At 54.3% G+C, this 25,787-nt stretch overlaps 4 protein-coding genes across 12 annotated transcripts in view; 3 read left to right on the top strand and 1 right to left on the bottom strand.

Moving 5' to 3' along the window:
- Nucleotides 1-4,152, top strand: part of SARS2 (seryl-tRNA synthetase 2, mitochondrial) — a 209,078-nt gene extending 204,926 nt beyond the window's left edge. Inside the window, exons 9-17 of one of the 2 annotated variants that reach the window (XM_050769067.1) lie at nt 275-322; nt 563-671; nt 960-1,005; nt 1,091-1,178; nt 1,266-1,375; nt 3,105-3,198; nt 3,290-3,382; nt 3,514-3,579; nt 3,671-4,152. In XM_050769067.1, coding sequence (XP_050625024.1) covers nt 275-322; nt 563-671; nt 960-1,005; nt 1,091-1,178; nt 1,266-1,375; nt 3,105-3,198; nt 3,290-3,382; nt 3,514-3,579; nt 3,671-3,814 — 798 coding nt within the window. In that variant the 3' untranslated portion in view covers nt 3,815-4,152. Of the gene's footprint in view, nt 1-274; nt 323-562; nt 672-959; nt 1,006-1,090; nt 1,185-1,265; nt 1,376-3,104; nt 3,199-3,289; nt 3,383-3,513; nt 3,580-3,670 lie in introns of both variants that reach the window. The other variant, XM_050769066.1, reaches the window with a different exon arrangement.
- A 170-nt stretch (nt 4,153-4,322) lies between these two features.
- Nucleotides 4,323-10,548, top strand: CCER2 (coiled-coil glutamate rich protein 2). 2 transcript variants are annotated; one of them, XM_050769295.1, is made up of 6 exons: nt 4,323-5,294; nt 5,462-7,176; nt 7,399-7,439; nt 7,598-7,685; nt 8,167-8,681; nt 10,217-10,548. In XM_050769295.1, the coding sequence occupies exons 2-6, from the start codon at nt 7,116-7,118 to the stop codon at nt 10,304-10,306; spliced, it is 795 nt and encodes a 264-aa protein (XP_050625252.1). In that variant the 5' UTR covers nt 4,323-5,294; nt 5,462-7,115; the 3' UTR covers nt 10,307-10,548. The 2 variants fall into 2 exon arrangements, with proteins under 2 accessions (XP_050625252.1, XP_050625253.1); XM_050769296.1 differs by having other exon boundaries at nt 4,324-5,294; nt 5,462-7,170.
- An 86-nt stretch (nt 10,549-10,634) lies between these two features.
- Nucleotides 10,635-22,726, bottom strand: NFKBIB (NFKB inhibitor beta). 4 transcript variants are annotated; one of them, XM_050769241.1, is made up of 6 exons: nt 22,630-22,726; nt 15,504-15,609; nt 15,088-15,421; nt 12,212-12,300; nt 11,862-12,122; nt 10,635-10,796 (listed from the first exon to the last, which is right to left on the bottom strand). In XM_050769241.1, exons 2-6 carry the CDS (start codon nt 15,528-15,530, stop codon nt 10,695-10,697), a joined length of 813 nt encoding a protein of 270 aa, XP_050625198.1. In that variant the 5' UTR covers nt 15,531-15,609; nt 22,630-22,726; the 3' UTR covers nt 10,635-10,694. The 4 variants fall into 4 exon arrangements, with proteins under 4 accessions (XP_050625198.1, XP_050625196.1, XP_050625197.1 ...); XM_050769239.1 differs by lacking the exon at nt 22,630-22,726 and adding an exon at nt 22,158-22,456; XM_050769240.1 differs by lacking the exon at nt 22,630-22,726 and adding an exon at nt 22,158-22,434 and having other exon boundaries at nt 15,088-15,214.
- The window catches only part of SIRT2 (sirtuin 2), a 25,797-nt gene continuing 22,560 nt past the window's right edge, over nt 22,551-25,787 (top strand). Inside the window, exons 1-3 of one of the 4 annotated variants that reach the window (XM_050769235.1) lie at nt 22,703-22,863; nt 23,451-23,575; nt 23,943-23,989. Coding sequence is in view for 1 of the 4 variants with exons in the window: in XM_050769233.1 (XP_050625190.1) it covers nt 22,848-22,863; nt 23,943-23,989 (63 nt within the window). In the remaining 3 variants the exon portion in view is untranslated. Of the gene's footprint in view, nt 22,864-23,450; nt 23,576-23,942; nt 23,990-25,787 lie in introns of all 4 variants that reach the window. The other 3 variants (XM_050769233.1, XM_050769236.1, XM_050769234.1) reach the window with 3 other exon arrangements.

The following is a 25,787-nucleotide window of genomic DNA, read 5'->3' as shown; positions in this document are numbered from 1 at the left end:
AATTTTCATCTTTTTCGTAGAGACAGGGTTTCGCCATGTTGGCCAGGCTGATCTCAAACTCCTGGCCTCAGGTGATCTGCCCACCTCAGCCTCCCAAAGTGCTGGGATTACAGGTGTGAGCCCCTGCGCCAGCCCCTGCCTCAGTTTCGTCTGAGGAGGAAGGGGCTTTGGAAGCTGCTGGCTCCCTCTGCAGCGCCCCTTCTTCGGGGCTGAACTTGGGGTCTGGGTCTGGTAGGGGTCCCAGCTCTGCTCACTCATCCTCTCCCCTGAACAGGGCTTCACCCCCATGACGGTGCCAGACCTTCTCCGAGGAGCAGTGTTTGTGAGTGAGGCCTCTGCTCCGCTCCCCTCACCCACCTGGGTGTCAGGCCCTGTCGTGGGTGCCCAAGGCAGGGAGACCTGAGGAGACCGCCCTGGGGCCAGGCTGAGGGGGCCGGGCCATAGCAGGGAGGCCAGGGTGGCTCCAGATGTGTGCAGGGGAGGAGCTGGGGTTGTGACTGTAAAACGAGAGAGGCCAGGGTTACCTGTCCCCTGACCCCTGTGGCCTGGCCGCCTCCCCCAGGAAGGCTGTGGGATGACACCAAATGCCAACCCATCCCACATTTACAACATCGACCCTGCTCGCTTCGAAGATCTCAACCTGGCTGGAACAGCGGAGGTGGGGCTTGCAGGTGAGGATTGGGTGGTGGGTGGGTGGTGGGGAGGAGCAGGACGGATGTTGAAGGACAACTGGGAGCATCCAGGGAGCGCTGGGGGTGACCACCTGCCCAGAGCAGCTCAGCAGCCCCAGAGCCAACGTGTACGGTTGTGTAGGTTGTTAACTGCACAGCAGTACAGTGACAGTCCAGCCCTGGGCCTTGACCTGGGGTTGCATCCACCAGAGGGAGTGCCTCTTACTCTCCCAAAGGCTTCCTCTGGGCACTGGCAGCCCTGGCTCACCCTGTGGTCTCTCCTCCCAGGCTACTTCATGGACCACGCCGTGGCCTTCAGGGACCTGCCAGTCAGGTGACACCTGGTTTCCTTAGACCCTGACCCTACTTGTGACAATCACTCTTCCCTCCTTGACCCGACTTTCCCTGCTCTCTGCCAGGATGGTTTGTTCCAGCACCTGCTACCGGGCGGAGACAAACACGGGACAGGAACCCCGGGGGCTGTACCGAGTACACCACTTCACCAAGGCTGGTGTCGCTGGGACTAAACGGGGCTGGGGTGGGGGGTCACCCCAAGAGCTCAGAGCCTCCTGACTCCTGTGCCCTCTGTCCCAGGTGGAGATGTTTGGGGTGACAGGCCCCGGGTTGGAGCAGAGCTCACAGCTGCTGGAGGAGTTCCTGTCCCTTCAGATGGAGATCTTGACGGAGCTGGGCTTGCACTTCCGGTGCAGAGAGGGGCTGGGGTCCCAGGGATGGTGGGGGTCGGGTAGGGGAGGGATGAGGGGCTGGCTAGCTGCTCCTCGATCTGGAACCACCTCTCCAGCCCCCTCGTTGCCCCCATTTTCCTGTACAAGGATTACAGGAGCATATACAGGATCCCAGTCTGTCTGCCATGGGCCAGTGGCCCCTCACAGGACTGTAATAGAAGCAGGAACAGCACACAGTGTGCCAGAGTGGAGACCAGGCTTCTTTCCTCCTGCGCTCCCCTCTCTGCGGGCCACTGCCTCTTCTGCGTAGCCCAAGATGCTTTTTCACCTCCCAGTGGGAAGTGGGGGTGGGAAAAGGGGGAGCCAGAGGTTGTGACCTCCACTTCCTCTCACCCTGTCAGTCACACGCAGCTCTCAAGAGAGGCTGACAAATGTGGACTTCTTTTCTGGGTGACCCATTGTAAAAAACGGGGAGCATAGGCCGGCTGTGGGGTCTCACGCCTGTAATTCTAGCACTTTGAGAGGCCATGGCAGGAGGATTGCTTGAGGCCAGGAGTTAGAGACCAGCCTGGGCAACATAGCGAGAGCTAGTCTTTACAACGTTTTTTTTTTGTTTTTTTTTTTTTGAGATGGAGTCTCGCTCTGTTGCCCAGGCTGGAGTGCAGTGGCCGGATCTCAGCTCACTGCAAGCTCCGCCTCCTGGGTTCACGCCATTCTCCTGCCTCAGCTTCCCAAGTAGCTAGGACTACAGGCGCCCGCCACCTCGCCCGGCTAGTTTTTTGTATTTTTTAGTAGAGACGGGGTTTCACCATGTTAGCCAGGATGGTCTCTATCTCCTGACCTCGTGATCCACCCGTCTCGGCCTCCCAAAGTGCTGGGATTACAGGCTTGAGCCACCGCGCCTGGCTACAACGTTTTTTAGAATTAGCCACGTATGGTGGCACACACCTGTGGTCCCAGCTACTTGGGAGACTGAGGCAGGAGAATTGCTTGAACCCAGGAGGTGGAGGCTACAGTGAGCTGTGGTCATGCCATTGCACTCTAGCCTGGGCAACAGAGTGAGACCCTGTCTCTAAAAAATAAATAAAGGCCGGGCATGGTGGCTCACACCTATAACCCCAGCACTTTGGGAGACCAAGGCAGGTGGATCACCTGAAGTCAGGAGTTCGAGACCAGCCTGGCCAACATGGTGAAACCCCATCTATACTAAAAATATAAAAATTAGTGGGCCGTGGAGGCACACACACCTGTAATCCCATCTACTCAGGAGGCTGAGACAGGAGAATCACTTGAACCCGGGAGGTGGAGGTTGCAGTGAGCTGAGATCACGCCACTACACTCCAGTCTGGGCAGCAGAACCAGACTCTGTCTCAAAAAAAAAAAAAAGAAAAAAAACGAGGGTGCCTAGAAGGTGCACATGTGTGAATGGCCGCTGTGAACAGCCGGTGGACCCTGCCACGTGCCTTTCCTCCACTCCTGTCAACCTCTTTTGTGCCTCCTCCTCCATATATGACCTTCACCATCACCACCCCTGGCCTCACAACTCTCTCCTTTGCCACTATCATCTCCTCCTTTTTATTTGTTTGTTTTTTGGGTAGATGAGGTCTCCCTATGTTGCCCAGGCTGGCCTTAAACTCTGGGGCTTTTTCCTAGTTTTTGGCTGCTTTCTCTTCCATTGTTTCCATTTCTTCCTCCTGCGCCTCCTTTCACCCGCTGACCTTCCCCACGCCTTTGTCCTTGGCTGCAGGGTCCTGGACATGCCCACCCAGGAACTGGGCCTCCCTGCCTACCGCAAGTTTGACATTGAGGCCTGGATGCCAGGCCGAGGCCGCTTTGGAGAGGTGAGCCCTGTGCCGCTGGGGACGGGGTGGGCAGGAGGACAGGCCTGCCCCCGATCCCTGATCCACTCAGCCTGCCGCTCCTCCACGCCAGGTCACCAGTGCTTCCAACTGCACGGATTTCCAGAGCCGCCGCCTCCACATCATGTTCCAGACCGAGGCTGGGGAGCTGCAGTTTGCCCACACGGTGAGACCCACGTAGCCTCCTGCCCGCGTGCCCGCGCCCGCAGCCTCTGCCACCCTAAACCCACCCACCTTGGCTCCTCCCCGGGCCCGGCTTGGGGTGGGCGCCTGGTTCCGAGCATGGCTGTCTCGCAGGTGAACGCCACCGCCTGTGCTGTTCCCCGCCTCCTCATCGCGCTCCTGGAGAGTAACCAGCAAAAGGTGAGGGGTGGAGGGTCCCACTAAGAGAGGCAGCTCAGTGCGGGGGAGGGCTGGGGCACCTGCAGTGTCCTGAGGTCTGCTCTGTCCCCAGGACGGCTCAGTGCTCGTGCCCCCTGCCCTCCAGCCGTACCTCGGCACCGATCGGATCACAGCGCCCACCCACGTGCCTCTCCAGTACATCGGCCCCAACCAGCCCCGGAAGCCTGGGCTGCCTGGCCAGCCTGCTGTAAGCTGAGAACCCACCCTCGGCAGCCCTAGAGGGCGTCACTGCTTCCTGGAGCTCAGGAGACCCCGGACACCTGGGACCTGTGTTCCTGAGCCTGTCCTGACATCTGCGTTCCTCCCGTCAGCTCCACGCCCAGGCCCCTGGACCCTGGGGTCCACCTCTCCTGTGTCTTTGCTGCCTCAGAGTCAGTCACTGAGCCTGTTATCATTGAGGGGTCCCAGTGGGAAACAGGACCTCTGGACTCGATGGTTCTAGGGACAGGAGAAGCAGAGGAAGAGGCCTCCATCCCTCCTTCCTTCCCTCCCACAGTGCTGAGCAAAAAGTCCCCAATAAATGGTCAGGACAAAGGCCTCTGTGGATCTGTGCACAAGGGAGATGCCCGGCTTTCCAGGAGCTGCTGGGCAGCTGCTCAGAGGCGCTGTCCTCAAAGGGTCTGTGGCTGCAAAGACCATGGCTGGAAGTGCCCAGCCACCCCCCCAGTGCACATGGAGGCTGGTCTGGGGGCCACCAGGGAGCTGAGAGGATGCCAAATTCTCTCCCCTTCCTCCGGGACAACCCAGAACAGAGTCACCCTCTGAGGGTCCCTTTGAACTGACCCCGGCCCCAGCCTCACCCCTCAGTCCCCGGCTCCCCACACAGCTGTCCCTTCTGCAGCTCCAGGTAGGGGCCCAGTGGGCATCGCAAACTCAGGGAAGCCACCTGGTCCTCTGATCACTTTGCCTGCACCGGCTCCTCCTCAGGCACGCCCATCCCAGGACATTTTCCTGGCTGCCCGGGCCATAACCCTTCAGGTTAGCCTCGACTTTTTTGTCATCCACATCCACTTCATTAGCAACCCTGGCAACACCGCCTTCAGAATATTTCCAGAATCTGGCAAGGTGCAGTGGCTCATGCCTGTAATCTCAGCACTTTGGGAGGCCAAGGCAGGCGGATCACCTGAGGTCAGGAGTTCAAGACCAGCCTGGCCAACATGGTGAAACCCCGTCTCTACTAAAAATACAGAAATTAGTCGGGTGTGGTGGCGCATGCCTGTAATCCCAGCTACTTGGGAGGCTGAGGCAGGAGAATCGCTTGAACCTGGGAGGCAGAGGTTGCGGTGAGCGGAGATCATGCCACTGCACTCCAGCCTGGATGACACAGCGACACTCCGCCTCAAAAAAGGTTTCCAGACTGCCCACTGGTCTCTCCTCCCTGACCCCACCTTGGCCCTGCTACCCGATCCCTCCCCTTTGGTTAACCCTGGAAACCTCCTCACTGGCTCCCTGCTCTCCATCCTCACCACACAGCTAGAGGGACCTGTGAGCGCCTCAGTTTGGTGACCCACCCCTCCTCAGAGGTCTGTGGCTTCAGGGTAAAGTGGTCATCAAGGCCCCTAAGACCCCGCCTGAGCCACTCCGCCTTCCTCTTTGGCCCATCTCTCTGTCTTGTTTGATCCACCCGACCCGCCTTGCTGTTGAAACTCTCCAGACTCCTTCCTGCATTTGCATGGGTGAGTCTCCCTCCCTGGCTGTGTCTCCCCTAGATGTAGTGTGCTGGCCTCCATCTTATCACTCAGGCCTTAGCTCAAATGTCACCTCTTCCAAGAAGTCTTCCATGACCACAGTGAAACCCCCGCAGCACTCTATCCACATCTGAGATACTTTTTTTTTTTTTGAGATGGAGTCTCACTGCCCCAGGCTGGAGTGCAATGGTGCGATCTCGGCTCACTACAACCTCTGAGAGATTCTTGTGCCTCAGCCTCCCGTGTGGCTGGGATTACAGGCAAGTGCCACCACGTCCGGCTAATTTTTTGTATTTTTAGTAGAGATAGAGTTTCACCATGTTGGCCAGGCTGGTCTTGAACTCCTGACCTCAGGTAATCCGCCCTCGGCCTCCCAAAGTGCTGGGATTACAGGCATGAGCTACCATGCCCGGCCTGAGATACTGTATTTTTTATGCATTTCTGCCTTCCTTAATATGTATTGATGTGTGTCAGATACCAGCTCCAGGAGGGCAGGGGTATCCACCAACTGGCTCACTGCTGTAGCCTCAGGTCTAAAAGAGGACCTGGCATGTAGTAGAGGCTCAATAAAAATGACTGGACTGAAGGTGCTTGGATGTGCGCAGTTCCCAGTACCAGGCACTTCCCTAAATACCATACACACAACTATTTAATCCTCACTGTCCACCTGTGGAGTAGGTTGTCACCCACCCTATTTACAGTGAGGAAACAGGTCTTAGAGAAGTTAAGCGGATATCCTGGGCTGCACGGCCGGCACGTGGTGGAGCTGGGGCTTAGGCCAGAAGCCAACTGCAACCTCTGAGGAGGCAGGTTTATGAGACCCACTCAGCCAAGCATAGTGGCTCACTCACGCCTGTCATCCCAGCACTTCGGAGGCCCGGGTGTGGGGATCATTTGAGGTCAGGAGTTTGAGACCAGCCTGGGCAACATAGCAAGAACCCCTCTCCACAAAAAATGAAAAAAATTACCCTGGCCTGATAGTGCAAGCCTGCAGTCCCAACTGCTCTGGAGGCTGAGGTGGGAGGACCCCTTGAGTCTGAGAGTTTGAGGTTGCAGTGAGTTTTGATTGCGCCACTGCACTCCAGCCTGGGCAACTAACAAGACCCTGTCTCTTAAAGAGAAAGACCTGCTCTCTGGATGAGAAAACAGGCCCAGGAAGGGAAGGAGTTGCCTGAGGTCTGTCTGTGAGTGGCTGCCTCTGGGTCCCCATCCAGGTCCACCTGCCAGCATGGAGGGCGAGCGTACCAGACCATGCTGCTCTGGGAAGAAACCCCCCAGGCCAGGTATGGCAACTCAGGCCTGTAATCCCAGCACTTTGGGAGGCCCAGACGAGAGGATCACTTGAGCCCAGGAGTCTGAGACCAGCCTGGCCAACAAAATGAAACCCTGTCTCTACAAAAAATAAACATTATTAGCCAGATACAGTGTGCACGCCTGTGGTCCCAGCTACTTGGGAGGCTGAGGTGGGAGCATCAGTTGTGTTCAGGAGCCTGCAGTGAGCTGTAATGGCGCCACTGCCCTCCAGCCTGGGCGACAGAGCCAGACCTTGTCTCAAAAAAACAAAAAAGGGAGGCCCCCACCCTCCGCGCTGCGCTCCTGGCCAGAAGCCTCGAGGGGAGTGCGTGCAGGACAGAGGCCTCATGAATAATTGAGGGTCTCAGGCAGGCGGCCGCCCTGCAGATGTCACCCCACCGCGGGTGGGGAGGGGGCGGCGGTGACATCACTTCCTCCCCTGCGGAGTCCCCGCGTGGGTTATAAGGCGCTGCAACCCTGGCCCGCACAGTGCCTTGGACCCGTGGGACGCCCACCATGCCGCCCCGAGGGCCAGCCTCTGCGCTGCTGCTGCTGCTACTGCTGGGGACAGGTGAGTGTGGGACCCGCCAGGGGCTGGGGAGCAGGGACTTGGGTGGGAGGGAGTGGGCAGTGCAGCCAGCAGAGGCTTCAGGGGCCGAGCCTCCAGCTGGGGACGCTGCACCTGCCAGATGGGATGAGGAGGGGATGTGTGGGGACTGGCACGTCCATGGGGCTGGGGTCGGTACCGGGGACAGCAGCCAGGGCGGCCAAGCCCAGTGCCAGTCTCCTTTCTCCACAGCCACCGCTGCTCCCCTGGCACTGAGATCCTCCAAGGAGGAGGTGAGGAGTGTGGAGCCCTTGCCCTGCCTCACCTAGCTGGGGCCCCGCCCTCCCTGCACAGCCTGCCCCATGATCCCCATTGCCCTCAAACCAGCCGCGCTCCTCCCCATCTCCCCTGCCCTCAACTTCCCCTCTGACCCGGCACCCCTGCCCCCCAGCTGACCCGCTGTCTGGCAGAGGTGGTCACAGAGGTGCTGACCGTGGGCCAGGTCCAGAGAGGACCCTGCACTGCTCTTCTCCACAAGGGTAAGGAGGACCCGGGCCACACTTGCCCTCCGGAGCCCCATCGGACCTGACCTCACCCCACCCAGGGTCCTGCCCAGGTGCCCACATGCTCTTCTGCCCGGGCTACCTGGAGGAAGGGGTCCTCATCCCCAGAGCCCGCTGCCTGGGCCAGCAGGGCACTGCCCAGCGTTCACACCTGACAGAGTCTGGCCACCAGCTCCACCCTTGTGGCTCCCTGCAGAGGGACCGGATGGGGCAGGGAACGTCCCCTCCCAGGTAGGATGAAATAGGACCCTCCCCTTCCAGTCTGGGCAGCGCCCCTGTGAGACTTCGGGCAGGCCCCAGAACTCTTTAAGACCTCAGTTTCCCAATTCGAACTCCTGACCTGAGGTGATCAGCCGTCTCGGCCTCCCTAAGTGCTGAGATGACAGGCGTGAGCCTCCATGCCCGGCCTCAGTTTCCCAACTGGATGCTTGGAGAGTGTCCTTTCCGTTTCTGCCAGAGATGTGCGGCACAGAGCCCCATGGCTGTGCATCCACCGAGGAGAAAGGCCTGCTGCTTGGGGATTTCAAGAAGGAGGCTGGGAAGACGAGGTCCAGCCAGGAGGTGAGGGATGAGGAAAAGGAGGAGGTGGCAGAGAGGACCCACAAGTCCGAGGTCCAGGAACAAGCCATCCGTGAGCAAGGGCACCGCCAGCTCCACCGAGAGGAGGACGAGGAGGACGAGAAGGAGCAGAGGAAGAGGGGGCCCATGGAGACCTTCGAGGACCTGTGGCAGCAGCATCTAGAGAATGGAGGGGACCTCCAGAAGCAAGTGGCAGAGAAGGCCGGCGACGAAGAGACGGCCCAGTTCCAGGCAGAGGAGAAGGGGGTGAGGGTGCTGGGTGGGGACCGCAGCCTGTGGCAGGGGGCCGAGAGAGGCGGAGGAGAGAGGCACGAGGACTCACCCCACCACCACCACCACCACCAGCCAGGGGCTGAGCCCAGGCAGGAGGAGAAGGAGGCTTTGGAGAGTGAGGTGAGTAGGGGGATGGAGGAGGAACACCAAAACAGTGTAGAGGCAGGGCTGACAATGGTCAGTGGAGTTACAACTCAGCAGCCACCCGTGCTGGCCCTGCACCACCAGATCCATCACTAGTGGATCTCAGTGGCCAAGACCGACACCAGGACTGGGTAACAACTTCCGTGCAAGGCCTCTGCCTCATACCTCCATACTACCGTATGGACTACAGCAACCAAGATGGTGCCATTATTGCACAGAAGCAAGCCACCGTCACTAGCAAGTTGGCCACCATGAAAAGTGGCTGCTGTGCCTGCTTCACTAGGTGACAGATAGATACCATTGCTGGGTCATGGTAAACAAGGTGTCACCATGATTGGTGGTACCAATAACAGGCTGGGCATGGTGGCTCACACCTGTAATCCTAGGGAGGGGAATCCTTTCAGAGGCCAAGGTGGGAGAATCCCTTGAGGCCAGGAGTTCGAGACCAGCCTGGGCAACATAGTGAAACCCTGACTCTACAAATAATTTTTTTTTTTTTTTTTTTTTTTTTTTTTTTTGAGACGGAGTCTCGCTCTGTCGCCCAGGCTGGAGTGCAGTGGCACGATCTCGGCTCACTGCAAGCTCCACCTCCCGGGTTCACGCCATTCTCCCGCCTCAGCCTCCGAGTAGCTGGGACTACAGGCGCCCGCCACCACGCCCGGCTAGTTTTTTGTATTTTTAGTAGAGACGGGGTTTCACCATGTTAGCCAGAATGGTCTCGATCTCCTGACCTCGTGATCCACCCGCCTCGGCCTCCCAAAGTGCTGGGATTACAGGCTTGAGCCACCGCGCCCGGCCCTACAAATAATTTAAGAAATTAGCCAGGCATGGTGGCGCACGCCTGGTCCCAGCTCTCAGGAGGCTGAGGTGGTACGATCGCTTGGACCCAGGCGGTTGAGGCTGCATTGAGCCATGATTGTGCCATAGCACTCCCGCCTGGGCAACAGAGCAAAACCATCTTTAAAAATAAATAAGGCTGGGCCTAGTGGCTCACGCCTGCAATCCCAGCACTTTGGGAGGCTGAGGCGGGTGGATCACCTAAGGTCAGCAGTTTGAGACCAGCCTGGCCAACATGGTGAAACCTCATCTCTACTAAAAATACAAAAAATCAGCCAGGCGTTGGTGGTGTGTGCCTGTAATCCCAGCTACTCGGGAGGCTAAGGCAGGAGAATTGCTTGAACCCGGGAGGTGGAGGTTATAGTGAGCCAAGATCGTGCCACTGCACTCCAGCCTGGGTGACAGAGCGAGACTCCGTCTTAAAAATAAAGTGCCGTCACATCACAAGGTGCCCATCCCAGGCACCTTTGCCAGTCCCAAGCCACTGCTGTTGGCTGTGGTCACATTAGCCAGCACCTCTTCCGGGGTTACAGCAGTCAGGATGGTCACCATCGCAGTCCACGACGATCAGAACGACTGCTGCTGGATGCCACTATGAGAACCCACATGGCCCACAATCACAGTGGCCTGCCTTTGAAGGTGGGTGCTGACCACCCCATTTCTGACCCCACCAGGAACAGGAGGTGGAGCGGCTGGAGCACTTGAGAGACGAACTGAAGAAGGTGACAGAGACGCTGGGGGAGCAGCTCAGGAGGGAGGGCTGACCCCTGCCTCAGGCCCTCCTTCCTCCCGACACACCGTGGCTTAGGACTGTTGACCCCAAAGCCTCCACCTCACCTGGCACCTCACGCCACCCCTACCCAAGCAGGGGAGGAGATGGGCGTGCCTTGGAAACACACCCAAGGAGGCGAGTCTGAGCTGGGCTCAGCCCCAACTGAGGAAGCACCCCCACACCTGCGCACTCCCACCCCAACCCTTCTGAGTGAATAAAGCACAAAGAAACGCAGCCTGCCTCCGTGAACAGCACTTGATGTGACAGGGACGGGCCCCAGAAGGACCCAGAGGATGGGAAGACGAGATCAGTCTGGCCTCTGGTTGTCAGAACGGGGGTTTTATTTATTAAATGGAAAGTTATATTAACAATGAAATGAATCAGACGGGGCCGGGGTCGTCAGGAAGATGTTTTGAGGCTGGGGTGGGAGGCAGCCGGGTGTGGCTGCGGCCGCTGTGAACCACAATGTCGTCGTATTCATCCTGGGGGCAAAGGGGACCAGGCAGAGGGGCTCAGGTGGCTGTCACTTTGCCTGCCACCCATGTCCTCATAGAGCACCCTAAGAATTGGGTCTTGCCTCAAAGCCCAAGTTTCCCTGCTCCTGGCTAAACCTCCCCGTTTCCTAGCTCTCAGAACTCCATTTTCTTTTCTTCTCTCTCTTTTTTTTTGAAATGGAGTCTCACTCTGTAGCCCAGGCTGGAGTGCAATGGTGCGATCTAGGTTCACTGCAACCTCCGCTTCCCAGGTTCAAGCGATTCTCCTACCTCAGCCTCCCAAGTAGCTGGGATTGCAGGCATGCGCCACCACGCCCAGCTAATTTTTGTATTTTTAGTAGAGACGGGGTCCTGCCACGTTGGCCAGGCTGGTCTCGAACTCCTGACCTTGTCATCCGCCCGCCTCGGCCTCCCAAAGTGCTGGGATTACAGGCGTGAGCCACCACACCCAGCCAGCACTCCATTTTCAAGGTCACTTCTACAGACCAATTTCTAGCTCAGCCGTCACTCCAGTGTTTCGGCAACTGAGGTGGCCCTCCTCCACCCCTTCTCTCTGCCTTTACCCAAATTCCTCCACACCCATCATTTAGCACCGCGCCTTGCCCAAGGTTGCATCCATATAGCTGGGTTCTCTGACTCTCTCTCTCCCCACCGCTGGCGTGGGTCCTGCCCCACCACTGCTGGTGTTCAAATCACTGCCACGCAACGTTGTCTTTTCACAGCCTGAGATCTCCAACTCCTGCTCCCTAAAATCACCCCTGGTGCTGCCACCCACCCCTGCCTGTGTTCACCAATCACTGCGACCAAGGTCTTTTCTCCACCCCTGCCTGAGTTCTACCTTTGCCACTGTCTTAGTTTTTCAGTCACTTCTGCCCAAGCTCTTCCCACCACCCCTGTCCAGGTCTCTCCTGACTAGTGCCCCGTGTCACTGGCCGCTGCTGCCTGAGTTCTCTAACAGCAGCCCAAGGTCGGTGCCTAATTATCTTCTCCGGCTTCTTGCCTGCCGGTCTATCCTGAACCCCCAGCTGGGCTGCCCTGTCTCTCCTGACTCACGCCCTCGTCTCCGCTGTCGCTGTCGCTACTGCTGCTGCAGGGGCCGGGTTTGTCGTCCTCGCCCTCAGGCTCAGGGGCTCCGTGTGCACGGAGGAGGCGGGCGAGGATGGGGCTGGGCCGGAGCATGGCACTGCCCAGTGGGGTGCGGCCACCGTACATGCGGGCAACAGGGTTTGCGCCTGCCCTCAGGAGAAGCTCCAGCACATCGGCCGCCTGGGCCTCCACTGCCAAGTGCAGAGGGCTCCGGCCGCACGTGGGCTCCTGTGGGGGAGCAGCAGAAAGGTCAGAGGGCCCGAAGGCGGGATAAGCCCCCTCCCGCCGACGGCACCTTCCCCCAGGTTGGGGCTCACCGGTTTGTCGAGGTCAGCTCCAGCATCTCGGAGCAGCCGAACCATCTCCACATCTTTGTGGATAATGGCCACATGGAGTGGGGTGTGGCCTGGGGACAGAGTGATTGGTGTCAGATGAGGTGAGGGGTCCCCCCTGTGCTTTGATCCTGAGGGAGGGTCACGTGGCCTGAGGGTGATCAGGTTTGGGGGCTGGTTCCTGAATTCGTGGGTATGGCAAAGAGGTACCTGGGTCCTGTCTCGGATGGCCTGAGCTTGCTGGCAAGTGCTAGGCCTGGGTTGTTCGAAGCCTGGGGCCCGTGGGTAAAGAGCCTGGGTTCTGTGGACAGGGGGTCTGGATTTTGGGGCCAGGTGTAGACCCAAGTCTCTGCTCTTACTTCACAAAGGACCTGAGCTGGCATGCTGGCTCACACCTGTAATCCCAGCACTTTGAGAGGCCAAAGCAAGAGGATCACTTGAGCCCAGGAGTTCAAGAAGCAGCCTGGGCAACATGGCAAGACCTCGTCTCTACTAAAAATAAAAAATAAAGGCTGGGCACGGTGGCTCACGCCTGTAATCCCAGCACTGTGGGAGGCCGAGGCAGGCAGATCATTTGAGGTCAGGAGTTCCAGACCAGCCTGGCCAACATGGTGAAACCCTGTCTCCACTAAAAATACAAAAATTAGCTGGGCCTGGTGGCACATGCCTGTAATCCCAGCTACTCAGGAGGCTGAGGCAGGAGAATGGTGTGAACCCGGGAGGCAGAGCTTGCAGTGAGCCGAGATAGCACCACTGCACTCCAGCCTTGGTGACAAGCAAAACTCCATTTCAAAGAAAAAAGAATAGGCCCGGCATGGTGGCTCACACTTATAATCCCAGCACTTTGGGAAGCTGAGGCGGGAGGATCACGAGGTCAGGAGACTGAGGCCATCCTAACATGGTGAAACCCCGTCTCTACTAAAAATACAAAAAAATAGGCCGGGCGCAGTGGCTCAAGCCTGTAATCCCAGCACTTTGGGAGGCCGAGACGGGCGGATCACGAGGTCAGGAGATCGAGACCATCCTGGCTAACACGGTGAAACCCCGTCTCTACTAAAAATATACAAAAAACTAGCTGGGCATGGTGGCGGGCGCCTGTAGTTCCAGCTACTCGGGAGGCTGAGGCAGGAGAATGGCGTAAACTCGGGAGGCGGAGCTTGCAGTGAGCTGAGATCCAGCCACTGCACTCCAGCCTGGGCAACAGAGCGAGACTCTGTCTCAAAAAAAACAAAAAAACAAAAAAATAGCCAGGCGTGGTGGCACCAGGCATGGTGGCACATGCCTGTAGCCCCAGCTACTCAGGAGGCTGAGGCAAAAGAATCGCTTGAAACCGGGAGGCAGAGGTTGCAGTGAGCTAAGATCACACCACTGCACTCCAGCCTGGGCAATAGAGCAAGACTCCATCTCAAAAAAACAAACAAAAAAAAAGAATAAACAATAAATAAAAAATTAGCCAAGTGTGGTGGTGCACACCTGTAGTCCTAGCTACTTGGAAGTCTGAGACCAGAGGATCATTTAAGTGCAGATCAAGGGTGCAGCACACTGTGATGGTGTCACTGCACTCCAGCCTGGGTGACAGTGAGATCATCTTTAAAACAAACTTAAATTGGCCGGGCACAGTGGCTCACGCCTGTAATCCCAGCACTTTGGGAGGCTGAAGCGGGCAGATCACGAGGTGAGGAGATCCAGACCATTCTGGCTAACATGATGAAACCCCGTCTCTACTAAAAACACAAAAAATTAGCTGGGTGTGGTAGTGGGCACCTGTAGTCCCAGCTACTCGGGAGGCTGAGGCAGGAGAATGGCATGAACCCGGGAGGTGGAGCTTGCAGTGAGCCAAGATAGCGCCACTGCCCTCCAGCCTGGGCGACAGAGCGAGACTCCATGTCAAAAAAAAAAAAAAAAAAAAAAAAAAAAAAAAAACCTTATATTAAGGTTGCTGCCCAGGCACGGTGGCTCACACTTATAATCCCAGCACTTTGGGAGGCCGTGGCGGGCAGATCACCTGAGGCCAGGAGTTGAAGACCAGCCTGGTCAACATGGTAAAACCCTGTCTCCACTAAAAATACAAAAATAAGCTGGGCATGGTAGCATGTGCCTGTAATCCTTGTAATCCCAGCAACTCAGGAGGCTGAAGCAGGAGAATCACCTGAACCTGGGAGGTGGAGGTTGCAGTGAGCCAAGATGGCGCCACTGCACTCCAACCTGGGCAACAGAGCGAGACTCTATCTCAAAAAAAAAAAAAAAAAAAAAAAAGGTACCAAGTAGCTGAAAAGCCTGTGACCTGGGGCTGAGAGGTAGGCCCTGAACACTGGGTCCTGAATGACCTCAGTCCATCTGAGGAGGGGTCTGGTCTCAGGTGGCTGGGCTTATAGGCAGGCGAACAGAAACTTGGATGTTAGGGCTGTGGGCAGATAAGCCCTTCTTCCCATGAGGCTAAGGAGGGCTGTCTCTGAACCCTGCTGCCCATCGCTGGGAACCTGGGGTGCCAGAGTTTCACAGAGGGCCTGAGCTCTGCATTCCCTGGTCCTGGGTGGGGTAGGGATCCCAGCTGCAATGCATTCTGCAGGTGGGGAGCCTGGGGGCCCAACAACTGGATCCTGGCAGCTCTGGGTCTGTGGGTGACAGGTCTGCATCCCAAGTGACCTGGGGCCTCCAGGTGGGGGTCCTGGGTCCTACATATCCAATTCTCAATCATCTGGACCCTGAGTGGAGGTCCCTGGTCCCAATGTCTGGGCTCCTGAAGCCTAGGTATGATTTCCCAAGGAGCTCGGTCTCGAATCAGGGAAGCTGAGCCCAGGGCCAGGTGCTCTCGCCTAGCCCGGGAGCTGAGTCCTTCCCTGATGATGCACGACCCTCACCCTCGTAGTTTTCAGCCTCCAGCTGCAGCTTCCAGTCCTCCTCACTCTCCTCTTCTTCCTTCTCCAAGTCGGAATCGGGGTACAAGGCGACAGGGGTGTGGTTGGTGTCGGGAGTATGGTCAGGGCCCTGAGCGAGGGAGGTGTCGGGGGCTTCCCTGGGGCGCCGGGGGCGGGGCTGAAGCAGGGCACGGGCACAGGCATGTGCTCCCACACGGCAGGCCAGGTGCAGCGCCGTGTGGCCCCTACGCTCCGCCACGCACAGCCCGGCGCCTGCTGCATACAGCTTCTCCACTGTGGATGCCTCCCCCAGGATGGCTGCCAGGTGCAGGGCCGTCTGCAGAAGCAGAGGACAGGCGGTAGGGAGTCACACTGGGGACCCTGGACCCCAAGCCCTACACCATCCCCTCGTGGCTCACCTGGCCTAGGTCATTCTGCAGGTCCATGTACTCAGTACCAGCTGAGAAGCCTAGAAGAAAATCCAGGAAGGGTTCATGCTGATGAATCACGGCCAAGTGCAGTGCCCTGGGGACAAAGACCGGGGTCAGAGGGCAAAGTTCAAGTCCTCTTGCATTCCTTCATTCGACAAACATGGGGCGCCTCCTGTATGCTAGGCCTTGTGACCACAGTTCCCAGAATCCCCTGTCAGCTAGCTGGGAGGTCAGAGGTCAGAGTTTCATCAGCAAATTCGTGGAATCAATGTTTATTCGGTGGGATTTCCACTTCTGCCCAAGATGAAGTAACATGGACCAGAATCCCCTCCCAAGTGAAACAAACAAGCAAACAAGAATCAGACGAAATACAGTATATGAAGTAACAGTGTTGAAGACACCGGACATCGTGCAGTGAATCACAGTGACCCCTGAAAGACAGGAAACACGAGGTGGGGCCCACACTTGACTGCCACAGTTTATTGTCTTGAGAGAGAGTCAAAGCCATGGTGCAGAGAATCCAAGCAGAGCCCATCAGGCTGTCTGAGGTCAGGAGATGGACATGGAGGAAGAGTGTGTGGAGACCAGGGTGGCTAGTCACAGGACAGGGTACAAAACAAAGACAGTTGCCAAAGGAGAGACTCCTGGGGGAGGTTCTCTTGCGTATTCGGGAGAATACGGACCAGCCATGCCCGTGAGTCTGTGGGGATGGGAAAACCATCCAAAAGGATTTCAGAAAAGTGCTTGTTACTCACACGGGGCCAGGAATCGTGAGTGTTCCCACCAGCCAGGCTGGAAAAACATAATCACAGGCTATTGGGTGGGATACTTGCCTCAATAGTGGGGAATTAATTAGCTGTAGATGGGGTACTGCTCAACACCCACCTAACAAACCATAAAAGCAATAACTTGAAAGACTCAAACTACTACTTCTGAGTAATTTAATTCCACCCCAGAATAATATTCAAGAATATTTATAGGAATACACAACTATCCAGACTAACAAGGTAAAATTCACAATGTTGGCCGGGCGCGGTGGCTCACGCCTGTAATCCCAGCACTTTGGGAGGCCAAGGTGGGTGGATCGTGAGGTCAGGAGATCGAGACCATCCTGGCTACCACGGTGAAACCCCGTCTCTACTAAAAATACAAAAAATTAGCCGGGCGTGGTGGCGGGCGCCTGTAGTCCCAGCTACTTGGGAGGCTGAGGCAGGAGAATGGTGTGAACCCAGGAGGCGGAGCTTGCAGTGAGCAGAGATCGCACCACTGCACTCCAGCCTGGGCAACAGAGCGAGACTCTGTCTCAAAAAAAAAAAAAAAAAAAAAAAATTCACCATGTCTGGCACCTAACCAAAGATTATCAGGCATGTAAAGAAGCAGGAAAACATGATCCATAATAGGAACCATCAATCAATTGAAACTGACCCAGAAATGACACAAATGTTAGAATTTGCAAACAAGAATATTAAAACAGTTCATTATGCTGGGCACGGTGGCTCACACCTGTAATCCCAGCACTTTGGGAGGCTGAGACAGATGGATCACTTGAGGTCAGGAGTTTGAGACCAACCTGGCCAACACGATGAGACCCTGTCTCTACAAAAAACACACAAAAAATTAGCCAGGCATGGTGGCACGTGCCTGTAATCCCAGCTACTCAGGAGGCTGAGGCAGGACAATCACTTGAACCGGAGAGGTGGAGCTTGCAGTGAGCCGAGATCGTGCTACTGCACTCCAGCCTGGGCGACAGAGTGAGACTCCGTCTCAAATAATAATAATAAAATAAAATAAAGTTCTTTTACTCTATGTGGAATGGCATAATTTCACTTTAAGGTAGCCCATGATAACTTAAAGTTGTAAACTATCAACCCTACAGCAGGAATCAGCAAATTTTTTCTGTAAGGAGCCAGATAACTATTTCAGTCTTTATAAGTCAATAGTTTCTCTTTCTGTTTTTTGTTTGTTTGTTTGTTTCTGTTTTTGTTTTGTTTTTTTGAGATGGAGTCTCGCTCTGCTGCCCAGGCTGAAGTGCAGTGGCGTGATCTTGGCTCACTGTAACCTCCGCCTCCTGGGTTCAAGCGATTCTCCTGCTTCCCAATTAGCTGGGACTACAGGCGCCTGCCACCATGCCCGGCTAATTGTTTGCATTTTTAGTAGAGACAGGGTTTCACCGTGTTAGCCAGGATGGTCTCGATCTCCTGACCTCGTGATCTGCCCGCCTCGGCCTCCCAATGTGCTGGGATTACAGGCGTCAGCCACTAAGCCCAGCAGTCATATGGTTTATTTTGACTACTCGACTCTGCTGTGTCAGTATGTAAATGAATGAGCTTGCTTGCATTCCAAAAGAACTTTATTTATGGAGCTTGAAATATGAATTTTATATATTTTCACTTGCCATATAACATTATCCTTCTTTTGATTTTTAGAAACTGTTTAAAAATGTAAAGACCATTCTTAGCTCATAACCATACAAAAGCAGATGGCTGGCTAGATTTTGCCTGGAGGCCATAGTTTGCCAACCCCCACCTTAAAGCAACCACTAACATAACAAAAAGAGGAATATCCAATAAGCAAACAAAAAAAAAAAATGAAAAACACTATTCAGAAGGAGCAGGATTGAAAAAAAGTAACAAAAACTATACCCAATAAAAGGCAAAAAGGAGGAAAAAGAAAACATAGATAAATAGAATATATATAATAGAAATGGGATAAATTTACACAATCATATCAATATCAAATTAAATGTAAATGGTCTAAACACTAATTAAAAGGCAGAGACTGGCTGGGCACAGTGGTTCATCCTTGTAATCCAGCGCTTTGGGAGACCAAGGTGGGAAGATTGCTTGAGCTCAAGAGTTTAAGACCACGGCTGCACACAGCGGCTCACACCTGTAATCCCAGCACTCTGAGAGGCCACAGCGGGTGGATCACCTGAGGTCAGGAGTTCGAGACCAGCCTGGCCAACATGGTGAAACTGCTGTTGCTACTAAAAATACAAAAATTAGCCAGGTGTGGTGGCACACGCCTGTAATCCCAAATTTAGGAGGCTGAGGCAGTAGAACTGCTTGAACCCCGGAGGCAGAGGTTTCAGCGAGCAGAGACAGTGCCACTACACTCTAGCCTGGGTGACAGAATGAGACTGTGTCTCAAAAAAAAAAAAAAAAAAGAGTTTGAGAACACAGGGGGACCCTGTCTCTACAAAAAAATTTAAAAGTTTGCCAGGCATGGTGGCATGTGCCTGTGGTCCTAGCTACTCAGGAGGCTGAGGTGCAAGGATCACTTGAGCCAGGAGGTCGTGGCTACAGTAAGCCATGATCATGCCACTGCACTCCAGCCTGGGTGACAGAGCAAGACCTTGCCTCAAAAAAAAAAAAAGGGTAGAGATTGTTAGATTGAATAAAAAAGCAAAGGCCAGGGGTGGTGGCTCATGCCTATAATCCTAGCACTTTAGGAGGCTGAGGCAGGTGGATTGCTTGAGCCCAGGCATTCAAGATAAGCCTGGGCAACATAGCAAGATCCTGTCTCTATTAAAAAGAAAGCAAAACCCAATTATACATGGTCTACAAGAAACACCCTTTAGATATAAATAAATTACCCAGACATGGTGGAGCAAACCTGTAGTCCTAGCTACTTGGGAGGCTGGGGTAGGGGGATGGCTTGGTAGGAGTTCAAGACTGCAGTAAGCCATGATTGAGACACTGTATCCAGCCTAGGTAAGACCCTGTCAATAGGCAGGCAGGCAGGCAGGCAGGCAGGTAGGTAGGTAGATAGAGAGATAGAGATAGACAGAGATAGATAGAGATAGAGATAGAGAGAGAGAGAGAGAGAGAGATACAGATGATAGATAGATAGACAGACAGACAGAAATACAAATATTTTTAGGCCGGGTGTGGTGGCTCACACCTGTAATCCCAGCACGTTGGGAGGCCGAGGTGGGTGGATCACTTTAAGTCAGGAGTTCCAGACCAGCCTGGCCAACATGGTGAAATCCCATCTCTGCTAAAAACACAAAAATTAGCCGGATGTGGTGGTGCATGCCTGTAATCCCTGCTACGCGGAAGGCTGAAACATGAGAATTGCTTGAACCTGGGAGGCAGAGGTTGCAGCAAGCTGAGATCATTCCACTGTACTACAGCTTTGGTGACAGAGCAAGACTCCAGTCTCAAAAAAAAAAGAAAAAGAAAAAAAATACTGAATTAGGCCGGGTGTGGTGGCTCATGCCTGTAATCCCAGCACTTTGGGAGGCCAAGGTGGGCAGATCATTTGAGGTAAGGAGTTTGAGACCAGCCTGGCCAACATGGTGAAACCCTGTCTCTACCAAAAAAATTACAAAACTTATCCGGGGGTGGTGGCACCCCCCTGTAATCCCAACTACTCGGGAGGCTGAGGCAAGAGAATCACTTGAACCCAGGAGGACAAGGTTGCAGTGAACGGAAACTGTGCCACTGCACTCCAGCCTGGGGAACAGAGTGGACTCCAACTCAAAAAAATAATAAAGCATACTGAATTAAATGAAAATAAAAACACAACATACCAGAATTTGAGAGATATTGCTAAAACAATATTGCTAAACAATAGTCAGGAGCAAATTTATAGCACTCAATACCTATACTGGAAAAGAGGAAAAAAGAAAGGTCTCAAATCAATGATCTCAACTTTCACCTTAAGAAACTACAAAAAGAAGAACAAATTAAAGCCAAAGTAAGCAGAAGAAGGAACATAATAAAAGTCAGAACAGCCTGGCATGGTGGCTCATGCCTGCAATCCCAGCACTTTGGGAGGCTGAGGCAGGCAGATCACGGGGTCAGGAGTTTGAGACCAGCCTGGCCAACATGGTGAAACCCCATCTCTACTAAAAACACAAAAATTAGCCAGGCGTGGTGGTGTGCACCTGTAATCCCAGCTACTCAAGAGACTAAGGCAGGAGAATCGCTTTAACCTGGGAGGCGGAGGTTGTGGTAAGCTAAGATCGCGCCATTGCACTCCAGCCTGGGTGACAGAGCGAAACTCCATCTCAAAAAATACATACATACATACATACATATTTTAAAAAATTAGCCAGGCATGGTGGTGGGCACCTGTAATCCCAGCTACTGGGGAGGTTGAGGCAGGAGAATTGCTTGAACCCAGGAGATGGAGGTTGCAGTGAGTCAACATGGTGCCACTGCACTCCAGCCTGGGCGACAGAGTGAAACTCCATTTCAAAAAACAAAACAAAACAAAACAAAAAAACCGGCCGGGTGCGGTGGCTCAAGCCTGTAATCCCAGCACTTTGGGAGGCCGAGATGGCGGATCACGAGGTCAGGAGATCGAAACCATCCTGGCTAACACAGTGAAACCCTGTCTCTACTAAAAAAAAAAAAAAAAAAAACTAGCCAGGCGAGGTGGCGGGCACCTGTAGTCCCAGCTACTCGGGAGGCTGAGGCAGGAGAATGGCTTAAACCCGGCAGGCGGAGCTTGCAGTGAGCTGAGATCCGGCCACTGCACTCCAGCCTGGGCGACAGAGCGAGACTCTGTCTCAAAAAAAAAGCCAGGACAGAGACTAATTAAATAGAAAGTAAAAAAAAAAAAAAAAAAAAAAAAAAAAAAACCAAAATTAAGTAATGAAATGTAATGAAAATTAACAAGATTATAAAGCTGGTTCTTTGAAAAGATAAATATTTCTTCAGTGCCTCCTGGGTCAGGCACTGCTTGCATCACTGGGCATACAGCAGAAAACACAACAGACAAAAAACCCAGTACAGTCCCTCATCTGGGCTTTGCAACTGCAGTTCCTTCTCCCTGAAATGCTCTTATCCTGTTTATCTATTGCCTCATTTTCCTGCTTTATTTTTCTCCAAAGTACTTACTACCTCTGACTTTATTTCCTTCTCTTACTTTCTATGTTTCTTTCTTTCTGCGTGTCTTTCTTTGTTTCTTCCTGTCTTTCTGTTTCTTTCCTTCCTTGCGGTCTTATCTGTTTAGCTCCACTAAAATGTATGCTCCACAAGCGCTTAAGTTTTTGTCTGTTTTCTCCACTGCCTTTATCACTAGCACCTAAAACGGAGCCTGGAATGTTGTACTGTGTAAAGAATATTTGTTTAACAGATGGATCCTTGGTCTCGTGGAGCTTACATTCTTTTTTTCTATTTTCCTATTTTTTTTTTTTTTTTACTTTAATTAGGAATTCAACATAGAAGAGCTTACATTCTCTCTCTTTGAATTTAAGATTTGAAGAACACTGCTCAGATGACAGGATCTTAGAGTAAGGGACCAAGCATTAATTTTGGAAATCAAACTTTAAGGCTCAAATCAGGAACTAAGAATCAAAGATCATATTTGGAGGTTAGAAGTCAGGAGAAGCCACAGTTCTAACAAAAGTCTCAGGACTGGAGTCAGGTTTGGGTATCAGTGGATACAACGTGGATTCCAGGAGCTGAGAATCATAGTTCAGGAAAAGGTCAGAAATGATTGCGTGAGGATCATAGCTGGAAAGAAGATTGGTTTTGTTAAAAGTTAGGACTCGGGGGTTAGAGGTCAGGAAGTTCAGCATCGGAAGTCAGATTTAGGAGTGTGAGGTTAGGAAGCCTCAGGGATCAGACACTAATGGGGAATCAGATGCCGGGTCCTAAGGCTCCGTTTGGCAGCCTAAAGTTCACTCACGTGTCCCCATCCTCAGTGACGTAGCCGAAGACGAGGGGAGCCCACGACAGCCCCGGGCCCAGCTCCGCGCCCAATCCCGGTCCTCCGGGGGCCGCTGCGTCCGGACCCAGGGAGCCGAGGCCGCTGTCGCACCATTCATCTGCGTCGGCAGCTTTTCCCAAGCACGCGACCCCAGCCATGGCCCCCGCCACCTCAGGGGCCCCTCGCAGTGGCCCGCCTGTAGCTGGGCTTTGCCGGGAGTTCTGGCGCTTCCGCCCTGCGGGAAATTCCCCACCACGCCCCCTGATTCATCCAATGATAATATGCTGAATCGCTCACACCCCGCCCCCGTGCCGCATGCTGACCAATCAGAGTATTCGAGAGGACTACGACTCTCTAGCCGTTCCCACATTTTCCGGGCGCCCTTTACCAACATGGCTGCTGACGCCATGACTTCTGGGACTCGTAGTCCGGTCCTCGCGCGCTTTCTTACCTAACTGGGGCGCTCCGGGTGTCGTAGGAAAGCAAGTCTGCGGCCGCAATGTCTGCTGGGAGTTGTAGTTCAGTGCCCTATCCCGGCCACTCCCATTTCTGGTGCCGTCACGGGACAGAGCAGTCGGTGACAGGACAGAGCCGTCGGTGACGGGACACAGTGGTCGGTGACGGGACAGAGCGGTCGGTGACAGCCTCGAGGGCTTCAGCACCGCGCCCATGGCAGAGCCGGACCGTGAGTCGGGAATCCGGGTGGGAGGGTCGGGCCGCGCCGGGGCCTGATTGAAGGCTGCAGGCCCCGGGGCCCAAGGGCGGCCGCAGTGGGGCGGGAAGTAGGGAGCGCCTCGGGGAGTGGGGTTCTGAGGGTTGTTGCTAAGCGATCTATATCGCCAGGCTGGTGGGTTTCTGGGTCGCAGGGTGTTCAGGGTTCGTTTACCACATCCACTTGCCAAGTTGCCAATGATCGCGTGTTTCTCACACCTTGGTTGCTAAGGACCCTCGCTGCAAAGAACATAAGTTGCCCCGGTCCCGGCTGCTAAGGGTACCTGATTGTTAGAGGCAACCAGAGGATGCTGAGGGACCCCTGCTGTCCCCTTCTATGGCTTCCCCTTGTTCCGCGCCTCTCCTAAACCTACCGCCTCCACTGCACCACTGCACCTCCCTCCTAAACCTGCCTCCCAGCCAAAGCGTCCCTTCCCTTCTCTCTTCCTTTCTAAACTTCCCTCTGCCTTGTAAATCTAACCCTTCCCGCACACACACTGACACACTGTCGTGTCCTTCCTAACTCCTCCTGAGTGTTCCTTCATGCCCTGAATCCCTTAGGTAGGAGGAGGAGGATCGCTTGAGCCCAGGAGTTTGAGGCTGCAGTGAGCTATGATCGCACCATTGCACTCCAGCCTGGGTGACATGAGCGAGACCCTTTCTCTAAAAAGTAAAAAAGAAAGAAAGTAAGTCAGGGCCAGACACAATGGCTCATGCTTGTAACCCCAGTACTTTGAGAGGCCAAGGTGGTTGGATCGCTTGAGCCCAGGAGTTCAAGATCAGCCTGGGCAAAAGCCCCTACTTTCTCCCTCTCCTTCTAAATCTTCCTCTCCAGCCTCTCTGCCCCTCACTAATCACCTCTCCTGGCATCACTTTGCATGCTGATAAGATTTTTTCTCCGCCCCCTCCCTCCCTGTGCTCCATTTTTACCACCATCCCATCCCAGTGTAACTCGGTTGGTGGGTGTTCTGGCCCCTCACTGACCATTTGAATCCCTTTATTCCCCACTTAATCATTCTCCCCACTGTAACCACCTCTGCTCCCCTCCCTCAGCCTCTCACCCTCTGGAGACCCAGGCAGGGAAGGTGCAGGAGGCTCAGGTGAGATGGGCGAAAGGGTGGAGGGGAGGAGAGAGATGGACTTGTTCCACAGCCCGCAGGGGGGGAGGTGGCAAAGGGGAGACAGTCACCCCACGGCCCTCGGCTCATTGCCCCAATCCCTCACACCACCCAGTGCAGCTTTCTGGGGAAAGGCGGATTCTGGGGATTGTCAGAGAAGCGTTTCCAGCCTCAAGTCCAGGCCTGCCCTCCCAAACTTTCCTCCTTCCTCGCCTCTGCCTGCCATCCCTTCTGAACCAAATTTGTCCTGGGCCTGGAAGAGACAGGTATCCCATTTGGTCTTGGAACGCACAGATCTCGTGGACAAGTGATGGGAAAAAATTATCTCACAGTGTGATGATAAAAGTAACTCAGGGGGCCAGGTGCAGTGGCTTATGCCCGTAATTCCAATAACTCAGGAGGCTGAGGCGTGAGGATCGCTTGAGCCCAGGAGTTTGAGGCTGCAGTGAGCTATGATTGCATCGTTGCACTCCAGGGTAAAACAGCAAGACCCTTTCTCTAAAAAGTAAAAAAGAAAGAAAGTAACTCAGGCCAGACACAGTAGCTCATGCTTGTAATACCAGTACTTTGGGAGGCTGAGGTAGGAGGATCGCTTGAGCCTAGAAGTTCCAGACCAGTCTGGGCAACGTAGGGAGGCCCCAAAAAATCTAAAAGTTAGCCATGTGCAGTGGTACATGCCTATAGTGCCAGCTACTCATGAGGCTGAGTTGGGGAAGGATTGCTTAAGCCCAGGAGTTTAAGGCCGTAGCATGCCATGATTGTGCCACTGCTCTCCAGCCTGGGCGACAGAGCAAGACACGGTCTCAAAAAAAAAAAAAAAAAAAAAAAAAAAGGAAGAAAAGTAAAGAAACTCAGGGCACTGTGGGAGCACAGAGAAAAACTTTCTGGGTCAAAGAAGATTCCAGCCAGGCCATTCCCTGGAGGAATCCACAGGCTGGTCTAGCTGTCAGACCAAGATACAGACACAGTATAAGTGAAGAGTGACTTAGAATTTTCTTAGACAAGGTGAGAAAAGGTGATCCACACGACAGGTATCGCTTGTGCAAAGACCTGGGGGCATGAAGGAGTGTGATGTGTTCCATAACTGGGTGGCTGGTAGGGGTCAGCTCGTTATAGTCACGGTTAACATTTACTGATGGCTTTCTCCAGCTGTGCACACTGTTTAGTGCCAAACTTGCCTCATCTCACTTCATCTTCCTGGCATCCCTGTGAAGAGAAATGCCTATCATGGCCATTTTACAGAGGCAGAATTTGAAACAGAGGTGTTAAGTCACTTGTCCCCTGTCCCTCGGCTAGAGGAGCAGGGAAAGGTTTGAGTCCCCCAGCACTGGGCACACCGCCTGCCAGAGGCTGCCAGGAGAGGTGGACAGGCAGTCTCACAGGAGTTTGAAGGCCCCCCATCAGCACCTCCAGCTCTCCCTTAGGCCAAGCTGCCGATACATGCTGGGCACAGGCCTTCCACACAGCCTCACTGTGTACAGCCTGCAAGAGTGCCAGCCCACCCACACCCCCAAGATTGCCTTTCAGACGTGGGGTGGTGCAGAAGCGGGCATCAGAATACCTCACAAATGCACAGTGGAGCCTTGCTGAGGATATAAGAGCCTCCTGTTAGGCTGTGGCAACTCACTCGCCTGGCCCCCAAAGCACGACCAACGTCAGATAAAAAGGTTGAATGTTAAAAAGGATCCTCAGTCCCAAAGAGAGAGATGCGAGGATGTAAAATGCAGCATTGTCCGTCACAGGGCAAAACTGGAGACAGTCCAAATGGCTGTTAGTGGAT

This window comes from Macaca thibetana, chromosome 19 (genome assembly GCF_024542745.1).
Source record: "Macaca thibetana thibetana isolate TM-01 chromosome 19, ASM2454274v1, whole genome shotgun sequence".
NCBI classification, from domain to species: Eukaryota; Metazoa; Chordata; class Mammalia; order Primates; family Cercopithecidae; genus Macaca; species Macaca thibetana.
The sequence above is the reverse complement of the archived record's forward strand: the minus strand, read 5'-3'. Positions and strand labels throughout refer to the sequence as shown.

Bases quoted from the DNA above. Each gene is read 5' to 3' on its own strand.
- CCER2 (XM_050769295.1), top strand. From the start codon at position 7,116: ATGCCGCCCCGAGGGCCAGCCTCTGCGCTGCTGCTGCTGCTACTGCTG. The intron at 7,686-8,166 runs GTAAGGAGGACC...CGTTTCTGCCAG, and splicing joins CACTGCTCTTCTCCACAAGG to AGATGTGCGGCACAGAGCCC. The intron at 8,682-10,216 runs GTGAGTAGGGGG...TGACCCCACCAG, and splicing joins AGGAGGCTTTGGAGAGTGAG to GAACAGGAGGTGGAGCGGCT.
- NFKBIB (XM_050769239.1), bottom strand. From the start codon at position 22,336: ATGGCTGGGGTCGCGTGCTTGGGAAAAGCTGCCGACGCAGATGAATGG. The intron at 15,610-22,157 runs GTGAGTGAACTT...CTTTGTCCCCAG, and splicing joins GTCACTGAGGATGGGGACAC to GGCACTGCACTTGGCCGTGA. The intron at 10,797-11,861 runs GTGAGTCAGGAG...CTTTGCCCCCAG, and splicing joins GCGACAGCGGAGACGAGGGC to GATGAATACGACGACATTGT.